This window comes from Pinus tabuliformis, chromosome 1_2 (genome assembly GCF_031772625.1).
Source record: "Pinus tabuliformis cultivar Carrire ecotype Pingquan chromosome 1_2, CPIR1, whole genome shotgun sequence".
Classification (NCBI taxonomy): domain Eukaryota; kingdom Viridiplantae; phylum Streptophyta; class Pinopsida; order Pinales; family Pinaceae; genus Pinus; species Pinus tabuliformis.
In genome coordinates, this window is record NC_142298.1 from 635,985,450 (window position 1) to 636,006,433 (window position 20,984).

General features: G+C 36.6%; 1 protein-coding gene across 1 annotated transcript in view; it reads right to left on the reverse strand.

Moving 5' to 3' along the window:
- Nucleotides 1–5,823: 5,823 nt before the first annotated feature.
- The window catches only part of LOC149207245 (protein DMR6-LIKE OXYGENASE 1-like), a 79,918-nt gene continuing 64,757 nt past the window's right edge, over nt 5,824–20,984 (reverse strand). The window contains exons 3-4 of the mRNA XM_089395672.1: nt 6,401–6,722; nt 5,824–6,290 (exon numbers count right to left, since the gene is read on the reverse strand). Coding sequence (XP_089251798.1) covers nt 6,039–6,290; nt 6,401–6,722 — 574 coding nt within the window. The 3' untranslated portion in view covers nt 5,824–6,038. The remainder of the gene's footprint in view (nt 6,291–6,400; nt 6,723–20,984) is intronic.

The following is a 20,984-nucleotide window of genomic DNA, read 5'->3' on the forward strand; positions in this document are numbered from 1 at the left end:
ATTGAAAGTTACCAGGTGGAAATCTTAAAAATTGGAGGTCCAATCCTCATCCCCCACATTCACAAGCTTTTCAATCAAGCGGTCAAGAAAGGGTTCCCTAAACCATGGACTCAAAGCCTCATTATCCCTATTTTTAAAAGTGGGGATACAAATAACCCCTCTAATTATTGGACAATTATGATCAACCCTCTCCTAGCCAAGTTATATGGTATTATTTTGGAAAGGAAGTTGAGCATATGGCTTGAAAGTGAAAGTAAGGCCAAGCGGGTTTTAGAAAGTAGCACTCAACAACAGACCACCTTGTTATGCTTAGGATCATTGTGGAGGAATGCCGCAATGATAAATCCAATCTATTTTGTTGCTTTGTGGACTTTAGAAAGGCTTTCGATACGGTTCCTAGAAACAACCTTTGGAACAGATTAGAAGAGCTAAAGGTTCCTTTTGAGTTGAGAGATGTCGCTATAAGGTTATACGAGAATGTAATTGCCAAGTTAAGAGCAATGAAGGGTGGTCGAAAGATATTAATTGTAATATCAGAGTTAAACAAGGTTTCCCCTCTCCCCTACCCTATTTGGCATTTACATTGACAAGCTAGAAGGTTGTTTAAAGGAAACAGGATGTGTTGGCATGATCTTCGCTGGGATAGTCATCATCCTTCTTCTCTACGCTGACGATATTGTTCTTCTCGCAAAGTGCCCATCTGATCTTGATAAGCAACTTATACTTCTTAAGGATTTCTGTTCTACCATGGGTATGATTGTTAACACTGACAAAACAAAAGTTATGATTATCAAATCCAAGAATGACACTTACGCTAATTTTATGTATGACAATAGTAACTTGGAGGAAGTGTCTTCCTACAAATACCTAGGACTTGATATTCATCACAAGCTCAACTGGAACTATAGCATTAAGAAAAGAATTAATGGGGGATGGAAAGTTTATTTTGGTCTTGAAAATAATTGTAAAACGGCAAACCTCGTAATATGGGATAAAAAGTTCTTCTTTGAAACTTTAGTCACTCCAGTTATTTTATATGGATGTGAGGTTTGGGGTTGTAGCATCTCTAGAGAATTCTGGAAAAAGATTGAGCAAATCCATAAGCGTTTTATAACGTATAACCTCAAAATTAAAAGCAACACACCCTATCCTATTCTCCTTATAGAAGTGGGTCTTTCCCCTATCGAGAGCCTAGCTATGACTAAACTTCTGTTGTACAAGCACAAACTCAATAACATAGGAGACCATAAACTTCCTAAGCTAGCTTTAAATTCCAGCCAAAGCCACCTAAAGCTCAAACGAAGTTGGTATAAAGACATCAGGGCCTGGTTAAACCAATGGGAGACCGACGAGAATGTTGCATTGCAAAACATTAATAACATTAAAAATATTGTTACTTCTAAGTTCAAAGAAAAAATGTGGTTTGAAAAAGGTTTAGCAGCGAAAAGAAAATTAAGATATTATAAAGAGGTCATCAACCCCACTCTAGAAGATCAAAAGTATCTAATTGTTTTAACTAGCTCAAAGAAAAAATTAATATAGCCAAGATTAGAATGAACTCTCATGAGCTCCATAGTGAAACAGATCGTTCGGTAGTTCTTAAAACACCATGGATGGAAAAGTTCTATCATCTTTGTGAGAATACGAACATCGAGGATGAAAATAACTTTCTCTTAAAGTGCCCCACGTACAACCACATTAAATCTCAATTTCAAAATCTTTGTTGCAACACTGACCTTCCTAACCTTTTAGGTTGTCACAATTACAGTGAGCTCCGGAGGCTTCTCTCCAAGCTTTTTGAGCATAGGAATAAAATCTTAAATCAAACTAAATAATTTATTTCTCTAAGTCTGATAGACCAAAGTTTGGTCTCAGTGGACATTAACCACCATCATCATCATTATCAAAAAAGATATCATTAAAATATTTTAATGAGATAATTTAAATCAAAAAATTATTAAATATATTTTGTAGAAGGATTAATTTAATGATGGTCTCATTAAATTTATATATATATGTTGTTTATTTTTTTTAGGAATCCTAAACATAAATTATTAATTAAAAAAATTACATTTAAATCATTTATAATATTATAATATAATTACTCTATTTCAAATTTAAATATATTAATTTACTAAATTTTATGGGAGTTAAAAAGATCAGAATCATGCCATCTCATTTAATATATCAACATATGAGATTGGAAATTTGATTTACAGTCAATTAAATATAAAAACTTAAAATATTTGACTTGAGTGAAAAAAATGACAACCATGCCATCCACTTAAATATATCAATTTAAAAGATTAGATTTAAGTAAGAAAAATCAAAATAATACTATTTAATTAAATGTATTTAATTTATGAGATTCAATTTGAATACAAAATTACACCTATTCCAACCAGTCACCAAAAATAACCTCTATTTATCTTCCACATATTAGCATTAGATTGAAAGTTGACTATATGGCAACTCTAGGGACGAGCGGCTATCACCAGATTATACAACAATAGTATTATTCAAACATTCATTCTTCAAATAGGCTACAAGAAATTAGTGCTACTATTTCCCCTCAATTTTTTTATTTCAATACTGTATTTAAATGCTCTCTATATATTTATGGCTATCTATCTATATGTTCCTATTCACTGCATTTAACAACATTAATTGAATCATAACGTTCATCAATCAGAAAGGTCTCTCTCCAATGATATTCACCCTGGGGAAATACTTGAAGACAACCAGAGAAATATTACCCTTATCACAGGTCACCTCGGCATACCCAAGCTTAGTATTCGTTTTCCACACCACCTGCGTGGAAACTCCACATGGCTCTTCAGAATCACAGGAATTCTTATCGTAATTGTAGAACTTCTTCTGGGCAATCCAAGCCTGAACAACTTGGGCCAGGCTTATGCTACCCGACTACCCCAGAACATATTCGCTCCATACTCTTTGGCCTTCAAATGCACCATTTCACAGTGGTGTTGCTACCTCTGAACCCTACCATAATTGCAGGCGAAAGAAGCAACTTTGGCGTCCCAACACAGAGGAGGAAATCCCACCAAAGCTCTCTCCTGGTTATGGGCACGTAAAAACTCTACTGCAAAAATACTTCCGTGAGCGTTGCTAATATCGGTATTTTCTGCTAATGCAACTACTGACACCAAAAGAATAAATAATACATTGTTGATTCCATTCATTTTCAATTCAAAATAAAAAGAATCCACACAATCTTTTGGCTGCTCGTAGGAAAATCCCACCAATCTACTGGTGGACTCCTATTTTTCTCGCGCTGGCTTAGTTTTAGGCTTCTACTTCCCCTGAAACATTGGCGGGGCGGGTTTATAGTTAGGCGGGTTTACAAATTCAAACTTCAGATTTGGGCGGGTTAGGTTTACAAGTTCAAACTTCGAATTTGAATATTAAGCGGGTTTTCAAATTTAAATAACATGACATTAATGCATACAGTATTGATTCCACCCGATACATCATTTCGTATACAGTATTTATCAACAATCGAGCTCATGTCTTTTATTTCGTATGAGCACATTCCATGGCAATCAATATCAAATGGTGTGAGAAATGGATAGGCATATGTTACACATTCCGCCGTGTTTCAATGGCCATCAATACAAACAACAAGATGGATGATGATATCATGCACATCTCCATAACTATTAACCAGAAAGAGTTTGCCTGAAAATTACGTATACGGATTGACCGGTAAATAAATGGCAGAGTACCCATGTCGCCATGTCGCGAGGTCCTTAGAGGGTGTATTAATGGGTCTATGGAGTTGGAAATATTGGTTGCCATAGCAAGAGGCTAGTTGGTGGTTTTAATTTGGCTCGTGGCAATAAGTGGAGATCAGTTTCATCGTCCATGCGCGCCGAAAACAAGGTGACAGGTAGTTGGAAGGACGAGAATATGATCCATATAAAGATCAGCGAGGATAAGGAATTAATGGAGGCAGAGTGAAGCAATTGGGGAAGCCTAAGAGGAGAAAATCTATTTAAGCAATCTTTGTTGAGCCATTGGGCATCGGTTTTTCTTTTCTCTGGGCGTAGTTCTCGCACTTTTTCATTATTAAAGTGTTTGGAGATGGCATCTCTACATGATCAGCCTCCGGAACCTGACGAGGAGCATTGGAAGAAGGCGGTGGAATTCCTATTTAAATTGCTCATGGGCAGGGTAGACTTGCTAACGCACCGAGTTGAGCTACTGGAGGGCAATATAAATATCTAGTGCATCCCTGACAAAGGCTCGGCTTAAAAGTCCGGAGGCATGGGTGGACAGAAAATGTATCAAGATGGAATTTGACTTGATGTCCACCGGTTCAAAATTTGTATGTGGCAGACTGTTTGTTGAGGCCAACGAACTTTCTGGCTGGGATGCCAAGCTCTGCTCTCAAGGACCAATATGAGGCCTCTTGTGGATTAATAGAAGATGCAATGGCAACCAAGGGGAAATGAGTCTCCAGCGAGGAAATTGGTCCTTGTAACAACGTTTAATCACGTTTTTCTATGTATTGCATATACATTTTGTTGCTTGGGCAATTTTGTAGGTTTTATGGGAAATATCAAAGGAATTATAGCCATAAGGCCAGTAGGGTAAAGAAAATTTTGCTGTGGATATATTAGAATCTAGAAGCAGCAGAGTTCACTAAAGCAAGTTTTGTCCAACATGATGTAAATGGTTTTGGTTATGTAATTTAGGATATATAATAGAAAGTACTTATTTTGTTAAAAAAATGTAATGCAGTGTATATAATAGAAATTACCCATTCTGTTAAAAAAATATTTAAAAACTTTACTTTCAATAAGTTTTTTTTTTCTTCTTCCACACTCATATCATGAATATCACATTAAAAATTATAAAACATGTGAAAAGATTTTAATAAATTATACATATAGAGAAGCCCCAATGGTTAGCTCAAGCTTTTTAATATTGCTGCTAGTTGTAGTTGATCATGAGTTTGACCCTCTTTGATTCTCATTAAGGTGAGGTCCTGTAATCAAGGCCAACAGTTAATCCTATTTACCATCCACAAAATGTGGGGAAGTACTCTAGAGTTTCATGTGCTTTCATTCCAAGTATATATATGTAAACCTTTCTTCAAATTTTACATTGAATAAGAAATTTACATTTTAAAAGATATAATCTCTTTGCAAATTACCATCCAGAAAATACGAAGAAATACTCTAGAGATTCCTGTGCTTTCATTCCAAGTATATATATATATATATACACGTAAACATCCAGAAAATATGAGGAAATACTCTAGAGATTCGTAAACATCCAGAAAATATGAGGAAATACTCTAGAGATTCCTGTGCTTTCATTCCAAGTATATATATATATATATGTAAATGTAAACTTTTCTTCAAATTTTACATTAAATAAGAGATTTACATTTGAAAAGATTTAATCTCATTGAAAATTTAATAAATCCAAAGTTAAAATAATTTTATGATAATCTAATCAATCTAACCTATATATTTAAATTTATATTTATTATAAATAAATTATTATGTACTACACCATCATACTATTTTCAAAGATTTGTGATCAATAAAATCGATATACTATAAATAATAACATATAAAATATAGTATCTTAATAACTAACTAAAATTTCGATATATATAATCACTTTTATTATTATTATATAAAAACATCTTCAATTTTATCGACCTTATCAAATTGTGTGTTCCCAGCATTGCAGCAATGTCATTTAAATCTATACCCACTTGGAAAAAAAATGGTCTTATTATACCATGAAACTTACAATATTTAAGTTATTCCAAAGTGAAATCTGATGTAAAAATAATGATAATGTTTCATACGAAATTACATACATTCAGTTTAAATGTTTGATTGATTGATTGATTTTTCAGGAGATAACATATCCTTATGGGGTACAGTAATGCATGGTAATTATTAGAATATTATGGATGTGTGAGAACAGTAATTATTGGAATGTTATGGATTTGTGAGAGTGAATGAATCCACGAATCCATAATAGGTTCTAGAGAGTTACAGATTTGTGATAGTGAGAGAATCAAGAACAGACTTCTTATTCAGACCGTTCATCTGCAACATATCCATGAACTCCCCGTACGAACACCCCTTGTAAATGGGTGGACAAGACGAATCGACGAGCTGTGGAATAGGCGCAATAAATGTGTTCATAGACGGACCATACGCTGTCCCCACCGTTACGCGTTCTCTCTTGTTGTTTGTCACAACTCGATGCACTGGGCTCTTGTACTTGCCATTGCTTAATATCTGCTCAAACTTGCAAAATTATTATTATTAGCAGATGCAAACATCTAAACACATTACAGGTACAGGTCTGTCTATAGAAAATTTGAGAGAAAGGTACAAATGTCCAAAACCTGTGTCATGTCCCCAAGATTGACAACCAGCGAATTGGATATAGGCGTGACAGGAACCCACCGATCCTGGTGCAAGACTTGCAGACCGCCCACATCATCCTGCATTAGAAGGGTGATGCCCCCGGGGTCCGAGTGACCTACTAAACCAAGGGCCAGTTCCGGATTGGGGCAGGCTGGGTATAAATTGCATGACATGAGCTGAGAATAATCCCCAAATACATCATTTATGTATTCAGTGCTCAGTCCCAAGCTCTCTGATATTACTCCCAACAGTGTTTTCGCAAGTTTTCCGATTTCAGTAGAGTATTCTAAGTTAGCTTTCCTGAAAAATCACGCATTGCAAAAGAATACAATGTGTTAGCTGAAACAGGCAATCAACCTTTGGAAGAGAAACTAAACATTGCTTGTTGGTTATAACAAACTAACAATGACTGCCACTGAAGAGAAAGTTGGTATATAAAAAGAATGAACTGATTTTAGATTGGAGCATAGAAAAAATTTGCCGGGAAGAGATTTGAGGGAGATCCAAGGAATGGGAAAGGGTATTAAGAGTATAGGTATGACCATGTTCGGAGTGAGCACACCCTGTGTGAACGTTGTGAGAGAAGTGAAATGCAAAAGGCTACGAGGACGTTAGTATATCTTGCCACTGGGGTTGGAGGTAAAGCAATGGAAAATCTAGACATTACAAACACAGAAGCTGTTGATTATATGGTAGGAAGTGGCATGGTATGTAATGAACAGTGATTTGATTTTGTTTTAAAGCAAAAGATTCCATTAGTTCTGAGTGTAAGGCCCTTGGATATGCTGAAGTTTGGACCTAAAGATAAAAATCCATCTCATTTCAATTGCTGGAAGTTTCATGTGCACCATGACAAACTGCTATGTAAAATATAGGAGAGGAGAACAAGAAATTTGTATGCTTCATCTCTAAGAAGCTTAATAATTCCCCTTTTCCAGTGAGGGTGTTGCTGCCTGAGAAGGGTGTGTCTGCTTGGATCCTCCTGGTCTATGATGAGATAGAGAGATCCATCCAAAAGACCACGGAACACCAGATTCAGGTATTTCCATACCACCTCATTGATCCGGATGCTGCATATGTAGTGGATGCTTATTCATTATATGGATTTCCTGATGCAAAACTAGCTCCTAAATTCTACTATGAACACTTAAAACTCGATGTGCTTGCCACATTTCAGTGCAGATTGGATAAGAGGACTCAAGTCCTCTGTAGCATTAACTGAAATTACGATAAACTTAAAGGAAGTTCAAAATAAATTAATTCTTCAAACTTCATGATAAAGTCAAGAAAACTACTGATGATGGCAGACTGTTGGGTTTCTATCTTAAATGCCAATCAAAAAGAAGATACTATAATCGTTTTCTTGCACTATGAGAGGCAAAAGCCAAGGAATATTGACTTTAACATTTGCAGATATGGTGAACTTCATGGTCAGCCGAGTTATAATGCATATTTAGGTTAGTTGTGTTGATGAAGTTCAGGATTAACATTTGCAGATATGGTGAACTTCATGGTCAGCTGAGTTCTAATGCATATTTAGGTTAGTTGTGTTGATGAAGTTCAGGATATGACGATGGCTAAAATTGTATCGTTAAAATGTGTGCTCAAATTTTCATAAAGGCTATGCCTTCGTTGGTAGACACATCCCAAAAAATTGCAAGAGGTGTTAATTTTTTATGCAACAAAATTGGAGATCCATTTTACAAAGAATTTCTGGCAGCAGATAACTTGTCCTCTGAAACTAGCATGGGAAATTTGTTTCATCTGGTCCCAAAAAATTTCAAACTCAAAATAGGAACATTAAACTAGCAAAGAGTGTAATGGGATTCTCTATCATTTCTTTCCTTTTGTTGTAGATAAATCGTATCCAGAGGCCAGTTTCATATTTGGTGAAGCTCCAATATTTCTTGAAACTGAGGATAGTCTTATGAAAACACTTTCTAGTCATAGAAGAAAATATTTTTCAAAGCTTACATAGTAGCTGCTAGAGCGATGACAGTTACATTTGGCAACAAAAGTACAAGCAGAACTTAAACAGGTTCAAGTTTCCTCACACAGGCCAAACGTGCAAAAACAAATCAAAAGCTTTTCTGTTGACCAACAAATAACATTATCATAGTTAGTCATCCCATCTTACTGCACATGGCACAATGGTGCTATCTACTATTTTGTGGGCAACAGACATGCTACTTAAATATGGGATGAAGACTACTATTTTTCAATTGAAATGTATTCAGAATTGGTCATTGCTGGTAACAAACTTACTAGAGCAATTTGTGATTCAATCAGTGGGATGAGCTCTCGTATGAACCAGGATGAACTGAAATTCTTTCCCTGGATGAGTGCCAAGTATTTTGACAAACTTACATCTTCTAAAACATGCTTAAAGGAAAAATTATTTAACCAACAATACCAGACTGAAAAGTTTTTCCATTCTTTCCAGTGCCAAGTATTTTGACAAACTTACATCTTCTAAAACATGCTTAAAGGAAAAATTATTTAACCAACAATACCAGATTGAAAAGTTTTTCCATTAATGATCCATAAACTGCCGTGGATATTCCACTAGACAGTTCGTCACAACAGATCTGATAGTAATAGATTAAAATTCTGAATTTTTACACTTTTACATTTTTATTAAACTTCTAAATCTATAAATTTCAATGTGATTAGTGCATGCATGCAAAAGGATATTATGCAGAAAAGTAGAGAACGACAAAATAAGCTCACACATATAAAACACAAGATATGTTCTAGGAAACCCTTTCGAGAGAAAACTCAACTGGAAGGTGAGGTCGCTTCGTTTTCTTTCTATCTGGAAAATAAGGCTATAGGCACAAAGAAGTAATCTCTGTGGCTCGTGAGCTGCTACAGTGCATAGATGTTCTCTGTGTGCTCTACCTCATATCTCTCTTGCTCTACCTCATAACTCTCCTGGCTATCTTTGCTCAACTATGGAACAAAACGCTATCAAAAGAATGTAATGTTTTTTCCTCCTAGTGACTCGGTTATAACAAAGCCCAATAGCCTACTAGTGGTTAAGTTTGACTACATCAACTCTCAACTAGAGTTACAATATAGACTCTTTTAGAGTCTTTTACATCATAATCACGTGGCTAACCATTTTTCCATGAATAATAGGGGCTGACCATTAGGCGAATTTTTGAGATCTAAAATGGGCCTCCTAAAAAAAATGTACAACCAAAATAAACTTTATAAGAACCAATAGGATTCAAGATGATGATGTCAACCATGGGGGATGATTCATCATTTTTGAAGTAAAAAAGTAAAAAGATTAAAAAATAATAAAACTACTTTTTCAACTCGTATTTTCAACTTATCTCCCTAAGGTTTTACTCAAATTTCAAGCAAAGTACTCGTTGAATGCAAAATTTAATTCCTCATCCACGGAGTACCAATGTTGCATATTTTGGATGGACCGTGCGACATGAAAAAACGTGATTAAATGAGAAATACATGAAAAAACGTGATTGCCAGCACGTTTTTTCATGTATTTCTCATTTTTCATGTATCAAGGTCCATCGAAAGTATGCAACATGTGTACTTCTTGGATGAGGAATTAGATTTTGCATCAAACGAATGTTTCTGCTCGAAATTTGAAAATACGAGTTGAAAAAATAGTTTTTCTTTTTTCCCTCTAAAATTTAATTATGTAATCTAATCTTATTTTATTATTTCCACTAATATTTTATAATTTCCTTAGGAGACCCATTTTAGACCTCAAAATTCCCCTAATGCAACATCCTCCCAAATTATAGGTGTGAAAATAGGAAGGTCAACTTCTGAGTGGCATAACCTTTGTATACAAACTCCGATTAACGCGCTTCTTGCGCCGTTGGAAAGACTTTGTACGTAAAACAACATGAAAGGTGTCGCGCTAAAGCGTCAAAGTTTTACCCCCCAAAAAAACGTCATTTGATGTCTCAAAACACTGTCGGAAGGTTTCAAACCCCATTTCGCCAAACTAGTTCTCGCCGATAAAAGTGGTCCTATGAGTTGATTCCTCCACTTTTTCCACTTTAAATGCATCGAGATGGATCAAATAATATAATGATCCAATCTGGATCAATTAAAAACATTCTTAATGAATTGAAAACATACACACAGGACGTCTATAATTAATTTCTATTATCACCCATTGAGAACCACTGTAACCATTGATTTTATATTTTTCATCCATCCTAATCTTGTCAATCCAGATATGCTACATGGTCCCTACATCATTCTCACAGAGCTCATATTTATGAGATATGAGCATTGTTTAAAAAATTTTAAATATATATGCATTTGACACCCACATGGAAGTTCTCTGCTCAGAGCAGACCAAACACATGTTATTTGAAAAGCCTTCTATAATTCAGTCGGAAGGCAATTGGATGACAAGTCGCCTTCTTATGAGGAAGCCACACATGAAGTTAAGAGTGAAGCTCCTACAATTCATCCTGATGGATAGATCTCAAAGTTTGAATCTCAGGTCATTAAAGGCCAAGTAGAAAATAGTGAACCCAATACACTTGCTTCAAATAAACCACAAAGGCTTGTTATGTTTGTTGAATCCCCAAACTGGCTTCCCAGGGGATGGTTTACTAAAGTCAGAATTAGAGAGAGAGACTCTAGAATAGGAAAAAAAGAAGAGTATTAATATGATAATGTTACAAAATGCCTGGCAATGGAAGTATGAGTTGAGGACAGAAGAGGCGGGTGAAATGGTGTCAGGATTTCCACAGGGGAAACAATATATTCCTATGTTTGATTTGGTGAGGGTTCCATTGCTGGGTGAATGGATTGTGGAAGGTGACAAGGACCTGGAGACCAGGACCTTGATAGAATACTTTTGTGGTCCAAAACCACATAATTATATGCTTGTTAACTGGATTGGATTTCCCTGGGCTGTTGTTACTAGAGGTAAGGTTCACTTATCTGCTTTACAAAGATGATTCAATTCTTTTCTGTTCCATAGTCTGGTGGACGAGAAAGCAGTCTTTTCAAGGTGTCCCTGAAACTATCGTTCTTCCCGTTTGCTCTAAGCCTTGGTCCCAATCCTTTGATTCGAGACAGTTTTGAAGGAAAAATTCAGCCTTGTGGGTGCGCCTCCCTTGTTTGCCCCTTCATCTCTAAGGCCAAAAGAATTTCAGTAGTGTGGAGATAAGATTGGCTCCATCTAGGGTTTGGCCCAAGAAACTTGTGACAGGGTGGGTACTTAGAGAATTTAGGTGGTGAATGGGATGAACAATCCTGGTGTCAAAGGATTGACTATGAAAACTTACCCTTTCATTGTTGATTCAGCCTCACCCGTAGGGATCTATTTCAATATTTCCCTAGGAAATCTTCAGCCAGGGTCCAGGAGGAAGAAGAACAAATTGTCTTCGGAAGTTGGGAATAAGGCCAGACAACCCAAGGAGGACACCTCTATGACGCACTTGTCAGGAGATATATGCCTTTCAACATTGAGGCCATTGGGGTTGGAGGATGTGAAACACTGATTAAGCTAAGGGCAACAACATGAAGGTTGAAGAGAATGGGGTTTCTTTCAAACCCATGTAGCATGTTGCAAACTTGGGGCTAATGGTATCTGCAACCAATGCATTTGAGGGGGGATTTGGGGTTTCTACTGAAGCATCTTTCCCTTTGGATATTGGAGAACCACAGTCCTTCGCCTTCAAGTGGGGGAACCAAAATATGAAGATTTAATCCTGCCTTACACCCCACATAGTGATCAGGAAGATACGATTGTTGATATGTTTGAGCCATCTTTAGATTTTGTTATTGTCATCCCTCAGTCATATTCAAGTCGCATAAATTTTGAACGCGGTGTCTAATTTTGATTGACCCTTTTGACTTCGACTGCTATGACAAGCAACCAGGTTGTCGAGATCTTGTCCTCCAACCACCTTTCTCCTCATGCCACTCGAAGCATGTCCCTAGCGACAACAATGAATGATGTATGCCTCAAATAGCTAATAGGCAAGAGTTCCTAAATTTGATCATTAATTACTCCATATTCAAGTTACAAGAAAAAATTAGCATGTAGGCAAAATTTGGATTCTCCCTTTTCATCCTCTGTCCCTTCTCATGGTAGCAAAACCAATCCATGGTTCATTTATTTTCCCACCTGCCATGCTTATGATCTAGCATGTGTATTATGATAAAGATGACCATGATGCTTCCTTGTTTTATCTAATGATTAGTCATAGGGGTAAGAGGTATGATATTGATCTAATGATATGTTGGCTACATTGGCCATATGACTATACTTAGGTGATGTATTGTATGCCAACATAGGTTAGGGTAGGTAGTTACATTGCATTATTGTGTGTGCATCCTACTTACACATTATTCATGTTGTTGCTTTGCATTCTAGATTAGATTGCATTTAGCTGACCTTTTTCTTTTCAGCATGGATTTACTATATCATATAAATGCAGGGGCGACAATCAACGCCACGTACACATGCTAGCAAACAAGTTGATTTGAGTGTGCAGGTAACAGGCCTGCAAACCCAAGGATTTCTAGGGTTCTCATGAATTCCCCATTTGATCATATGGATCATGTGCTCTGTGGTGAGCAAATGTTCGTAAGTTGGAGCCAAATGTTACCCAACAAAAGTGGGTAACCCTATAGGAGAAAAAATTTCTTATGTCTTGGACAACCAGCTAGCCAACAGCATTACATATTGATTAGTGATGATGATATTACCACATTCCTCTGCCATTTGCACAGGTCATACACCTCTCACCATCTAGCATTCCCCTTGAATAAAGGTGGGCTACCACTTGGCAAGTACTTTAACCATTTGCAATCAAGTGCTTTTACTTAATATTTTGAGCATTTTAACATGGATAAAGGGGTGATCTAGATAATTGACCAATCTTGACTATAAGCTTGTTCTCTCACCTTACCAAGTAGGTTAGTCTTTAGCCCTAGTCCAGTGGGACCCCCTCTAAGGCCTTAAGGTTATGGAGGAGCACTACTTGGGAAACTTTGATTGAAGTAGTGTGTCCATAACCATTCCACACTTACCACTTTTCGCCCTTCCCTTGATACCGCATCCATCCTTCGAGTTAATTGACATTGGTTCATTGGGATTTGACACTCATACATCCACATCCTTAACTGGGGATAGAAAACTTCACCAATGGAGATGACACAAGGCACCCAGAGCTGCCTTTTGGACACAAGGAGATGTTTCGAGGCTTTGATTTGAGGACCCTTCCTCAAATTGTGGTTGATCACGATAGTTGGAGATAGACCTAGCCCTTGTATGCACTTCTGGAGCCTCGTTATTCCTAAAAGGGCGTGACACCATGCTTAGAGAGGCATTATGGCTCATGTGTGGGCAAATAGTGGCATATTTTATTTTGTTGAGCTATTGGGTTGGCTTGTAACCCATTTCTTTATTTCTACTAAAAAACAAACTTGTTATAGGTGTTAAAATTTGAAAGTTCTATGCATAAATTTAAATTATTTGCAGAAACTTAAAAGTTCTATGCAGAAAATTGAATGTACTTGCAAAAAATAGAATGGAACTTAATGTACTTTGCGGAAAATTGAATGTTCTTTGTAGAAAACCGAATGTATTTTGCATAAAGTTGAATGTACTTTGCAGAAAATTGAATGTACTTTGCAGAAAACTGAAGGTACTATGTTGTTACAATTAATTAGAATGCAGATTTCTTCTTCACAACTTTTCACAACAGCAATTGTAGATAGAACATAAACTTAAGGATCGTATGAAGACAGTCAAACACAAATATGAGACACTGAGAGTTAGGTCCAATGACCCGAGCAAAACCCACAAGGGAAAAACCCAAATGATTCTTCTTCTATTAAATTTTTTCAATTGTTCAACAAAGCACAGAGAGAGAGAGAGAATGAGAATGAATAAAGTCATCAATGTTTGATCAACTTGCAGCTGAAGTGATCTTGCTCTTTGCTGGAAAATCTCCTTTTTCTCTTGATTAGATATTGTCGTACACACTTGCTCCAGCTCTTCCCTTGTTCTTACTTTTCACTTGCTCTCACACTTCTCTTGCACGCACTCAACTCTAGCTCTCCTTCTTCACAATGAACATGTTACTCTCAACTCTCACTTGCTCTTGTTTAAATAGATGAGAAATGAGAATTACAAAATGAATTCATTCCTTGAACCAATAATAGGAGAATTGAATTCCATGAGGGAGGAGTTAGTTGAGGAGGAATGTAACTCATCCCAAGAATAGAGAGAGAGGTACACTTGTCTTGAGGAGTTACAATTCGAATTAGGGAGAGAGAAAGTATTTGGTGAGAGTTACAAATTGAATTGAATGAAGGAGTTACAAGTGCATTTAATGAGAAGTTACATTTTTGTCATACATTGAATTAGTGAGGGAGAGTTACATTCTCTTAAGTGGAGTTACTATTTTATTCCAAGAGAGGTTCAATTTTCCAAGTAAGAGATTCTCAATTTAATTTACTTATTTCATGAGAGAATTCGTTTTTATTAATCCATTAAAGGTGAATGAATTTAGACTATTTTATAAATAATAGTATCATAATAACACTAATAAGGATAAAAATATTAATCTTTGACTTGTATAATCATGATTGATATTTGAAAGTGGATTCCATATGTCGAGATCATCCTTGATCATTTAGACATGAATTTATATTTTTGGAAAGTTACTTCCAAATTGAGATGTGACTTACTATTTTTGGAAAGTCATATTATAATTGTTAGAAATGAAATTTTATTATAGGTGGTTCAAACGAAACTGAAAGATATGATTTCTTCTAGGAGAAATTCATCCTTGAGCTGTCAAATTTTAATACTCCCTCTCAGCTGGGGAGGAATTTCTTTCGGAATCAAAGATCTTTGCTTCCTTTGATCTCTTTCATTCATCTCAGTTCAACAATGCTCGGTAATATCTATAACAATGAAGTCGCAATTTAAAAAAGAATCATCCACTTGACACAAATTTGTAAAGGAAAGAACTATCACGTCATATAAACAAGGACTATACTCAACCAATTTTCATCTCAAAAAAAAGGTGATAAAACACAGACATCACATAAACAAGACTCAAACAAGTCACACAAACAAGAACCAAACACAACCAAGTGTCAAGTGGTGGAACACCTGCATCCTAGACAAGTCTCACTACACCTATTGGCCAGATAGGTGGCTCTTCCCACGTCCCAGACTATGGGTCGGATGCATACTGAGGCCTACTCTTGTGGCACACACTACACAAGAGGTCCCTCATCCTCAAGAGCTTTCCGGCATCATTCCCTAATCCTGTGAGCTCTGACAAGGGAGAAAGGCAGCTCAGTGTTCTCGATCAGTTGTGACCACCTCCCAGAAGGGTCACATCCATAAGTCCAAGTTGTTCTCTAAAAACCAAGAACTTCCCTTTCAGTAAAGGCTTGGTAAGAATGCCAGCTATCTGATCATCAGTGGCGATGTGATAGAGCCTCACTACTTCTCTCTGCACCATATCCCGAATATAGTGATACTTGATCTCAATATGCTTGGACTTGTCATGAAACACAAGATTTTTTGCAAGACGAATCTCGCTCTTATTGTCACAATATATAACTGTTGTGTCTGGAACTTGCTCAAATAGTTCCCCAAAAAGCTTTCTCAGCCAAACTGCCTCACAGCTAGCCATGCTAGCAGCAATGTACTCAGCTTCAATTGTACTTAGTGCAACAGACTTCTGCTTTCTACTCATCCAAGAGATCATGGCAGATCCCAAGCTAAAGCAGCACCCAGAAGTGCTCTTTCTATCAGCAGAGTTACCTGCCCAATCAGCATCAATATATCCATGAAGTCTTACATTTTTAGCAGTGTATTTCAATCCTAGATTTATAGTTCCATGCAAGTATTTGAGTACATGTTTTGCAGCAATCCAATGGGCATGAAAGGGATCAATCATATGCTGACTTAAATTGTTTACAGCAAAGCATATATCAAGCCTAGTGTTTACCAAAAATATCAAAGCACCAATGAGCTGTCTATACTCCGTAGGATTTGCTAGACGAGGTCCTGCAGTTTTGCCACATAATTTCTTAAAGTTCATTTCCATAGGAGTATGCATGGATTTACATTCTACCATAGCAAATCTTTCAAGAAGTTTAACAACATATTTTCCTTGAGAAAGATAAATTTCACCAAGTCTTTGCCACACCTCTAGTCCCAGAAAGTAATGCATCAAACCAAGGTCTTTCATTTCAAATTTGGAAGCTAACTCCCTCTTACAATGAAGGATAATAAGTTCTCCTCCTATCAAGAATAAATCATCAACATACGATACTAAAATCAAAGGTATACCTTGGACTATCTTGAAGTAGAGGTTTGGGTCTACACTGCTTCTTATGAAACCAAGCTTTCTCAGGTAGCTATCAATGCGAGCATACCAAGCTCTTGGAGCTCGCTTCAACCCATATAAGGCTTTCTTCAATCTGTATATATGAGTTTCTCTGTCATGTTCTTCAAAGCCTTGTGGTTGTTCCACAAATACCTCTTCCTTGAGGAAGCCATGCAAGAAAGAAGTTTTCACGTCCATTTGGTGAAGAGTCCTGATCCAGGTGGATATTGATGGCCACCCACCTATCCCACATGGACCCCCACAACTATCTCTTTCAGTTTTTCAGTTTCCTTAATTGTAGCACAATTTACTATTTTTAGCAGTTTTTCAGGTCGTGAACTTCGGGAGCCGTTTTGAAGTCCTAAACGACGTTTTTTGAGAAATCTGGGAGCAACATGGGTCCATGGACTGGTGTTGCTCTTCCCAAAGTTGCAGTCCTCGGATAGATCTTTCTAACGAGCTATTGTGTGCGTCAAACGAAGATCGTATGCCAAAGTTACGACCCCGGGAAGTTGATGTACCAATTTCTCTGAAACGAGGCCCATAGTTTGGCGTTTCATCTCCTAGGGTTAGGTTTTTGGATGTTTAGGGTTTTCCATTGTTTCTCAACAATAAATAAGCCTTCGAGCCTCATTGTAACACAGTTCAAAGGCATGTAGCCGCCACATCTCTTCTCAGAGATAAGCTACCATCGCCATAGCTGGTTTATTTCCATTTCTGTTTGTAAACATATTTTAGTATTTTACATTAATGAAATGAAACATTATTTCCGTTGCATCTCTATATTTATGGTTATTTCTGTAATTTGTTGCGTTCCTGTTTAAATCCGGATCAAGTCCATCCCTGGCTTGCTGCTAAGGCAACAACAGATCGAATAGTAGAATATCAAGCTACAGGGGCAAAAAATCTCATCATAATCTATTCCCTCTTTCTGAAAGAATCCTCTAGCTACAAATCTAGCCTTATATTTTTCAATACTACCATCTGCACCATGTTTAATCTTAAACAACCATTTGGAAGTGACAATAGATTTACCATGAGGTCTGGGAATCACTTCCCAGACATCATTTTGGATGATGGACTCGTATTCTTCAGTGATGGCATCTTTCCAGACTTGTTCTTTTGCACCTTTTTCAAAGGTTCATGGTTTTGCCTGAATGATGTTGCTCATGGCAACAACGTACCCTTGAAACCAACTTGGCTTTTTACTTTCTCTAAATGTTCCTCTTAGGACAACATGTTGTTCAGCATCTTGCAAAGTATCTTGCAGCCATAGTGGTCTCTTTCTGGTAGGAGGATCATGTGGTGGAGGATCTATATGATCCATGGAATCCATTAGATTATCAACAAGTTCAATCTCAGATTCCAGTTCATAGTCAGATGCGAGCTCTTTTTCATTAACAGTTTATCTTTCAGCAACGACATGAGAAAGAGAGTGTCTTGCTTTTCTAAGAGCTGCATCTTCATCAAATGTTACGTCTTTGCTAAACTCAATAGTTCTTTGACCAAGTACATAGATTCTATAAGCTTTTGAATTATCACACTAACCCAAAAACGCACCTTTCTTACTTGAATCTTCTAGTTTGCTCATTTTCTCTTTCGGCACATGGAAATACACAGGACAACCAAAGATTCTCAAGTGACTCACCTCAAGCATTTTACCAGTGAAGACTTCTTCAGGAGTCTTATTGTCTAAGGCCTGATGAGGAGTTCTGTTTTGCACATAAACAGCAGTATTTGCAGCTTCTCCCCACAGAAACTTTGGTAGCTTTTGATCATGCAACATGGCTCTAACTGCTTCCATAATGGTTCTATTTTTCCTCTCAGCCACACCATTTTGTTGTGGATTATATGGCACAGTGGTTTCTTTCTTTATTCCAGTGTCTCTGCAAAGATCATTAAACTCATTGGAGGTGAACTCTCCCCCATTATCAGATTGAAAAGCTTTGATCAGCTTTCCCGTTTGATTTTCAATCAACTCCTTGAAATCTCTGAACATGTCAAATGCTTCCCCTTTCTTTTTCAAAAAAAATATCCATGTCTTGCGAGAAAAATCAACAAAAATCATGAAATACAAATAGCCACCAAGAGAAGTAACAGGCATAGAGCCACATAAATCAGAATCTATGCGCTGAAGTACATGACTAGTTTTTGTTTTGCTTGAAGGGAATGGTCCTTTTATATGCTTTCAACTTGCAAATCATGAGCAAACTCTTTCATGATCCATTCTAATCTCAAGTATTCCAGAAACCATCTTCTTTACATGAGGTAAGGCTTTGTAGCAAAGGTGAGCAAACCTTCTGTGCCATAGTTCACACTGAAGATCGATATCATGGACCAATGCATGAATGGGTTTACCATTGACTTTGTAAAGCCCTTCACATCTTGATCCAAGAGTGAAGGCTTCTCTCATACTTGAGTTCAAAGGCCAAGTTAGAACTTTTCCATTAATAAAAGCAGCGTTATTCCTTTATCTTCTAGAGCAGATATGGATACAAGATTCTTTTTCAAACCAGGTACAAACAAAACTTCTTGTAGAAAATTAGATTTGCCATCATCTAATTGAAATGAAACTGAACCATAAACTTTAACTTTAACTTGGTGAGTAGAATTATCTCCAAGGATAACATTTAAATTAGTCTCCATCTCAACTAGATTATAGAGTGCCTCTTTGTAACCAGTTAAATGTTTGGAAGCACCACTATCAACTAACCAACTATCAAATGAATCTGCAAAAGAAGAATTGGAAAGAGCAGAAACAATAAAATATTATGATTCAGTTTCTGTTGCATTATTTCTATATCTTGGATTTCTTGTTTTCTTAGGATGCCCTTTTCTTTGATTTTCAGAAGAGTATTTTCTGTAATCAGGTTTTCTTTGAATCTAGGAGCTCTTTTTCTTTCTTTACAGTCACGAGCAAAATGACCATGTTTTTTACAGTTAAAGCATCTAACTTTTGACATGTCTAGATTCCCTTTACTTGATTTGAAAGAAAATTTCTTTTTATTACCTTTCGTTCTCTTGTCATAAGGTGAAAATGTAGTAGGTTCTCCTTCTTCATGATGTGAAATTCCCCCTCTGGAGATCATTTTGGCCTCCTTTTGGATACACTTTCCCAAGAGCTCATCAAATGTGGGAATAGTGTTGATGTTGTTGATGGTGGTAATAAAAGTCTCTCAAACAAAGGAAAGACCTCCAAGCGCAATCAACACCATTTTTTTGTCGGGTACAACTTCACCAACTGTTGACAATTGATTCATAATTTTAGTCATTCTCAAGAAGTATGCCTGAATCGTCTCTCCTCTTTTCATTTTGATGTCCTGCAACTAATTCTTCAAAGCAATAATCTGGTTCAAGTTACTAATTGCAAACATGTCAATTAATTTGTCATACATTTCTTTATCTTTCTTCAAACTAGAGACATAAGTTATGAGATGATCACTAAGAGAATCAAGGATAATTTTTCTAGCGTTCATTTCACCATTTTTATATTCGGATTTGACACCATCACTTGCATTCTTTGGTGGATTAGCTATTGTGTCTTCAACATACTCCAGAACTTCATGTTCTTCAAGAGTGATATCTACCCTTGTTTTCCATGAACCAAAATTTGAAGCATCATTCAACTTCTCCTCTATCTTGAAGTAGGACGAAGACATCTCAATCAGAAAAATTTGGCAGCAAGTGGAGTCTCCTCAGGTGATCTATAATCTCCTTGGACTTGACTTCACCAAGACTCTGATACCATGTTAAAATCTGAAAGTTCTATGCAGAAATTTAAAAATTCGTTGCAGAAACTTGAAAGTTCTATGCAGAAAATTGAATGTACCTGCAGAAAATTGAATGTACTTTGCATAAAACTAAATGGAACTGAATGTACTTTGCAGAAAATTGAATATACTTTGCAGAAATTCAATGTACTTTGTAGAAAACTGAATGTACTATGTTGTTACAATTACTTAGGATGCAAATTTCTTCTTCACAACTTTTCAGAACAACAATTGTAGATAGAACATAAAATTAAAGATCATATGAAGACAGTCAAACACAAATATGAGACACTAAGAGTTAGGTCCAATGACCAGGGCAAAACCCACAAGGGGAAAACCCAAATGATTTTTCTTCTATTAGATTTCTTCAATTGTTCAACAGAGTACAGAGAGAGAGAGAATGAGAATGAATAAATTCACCAATG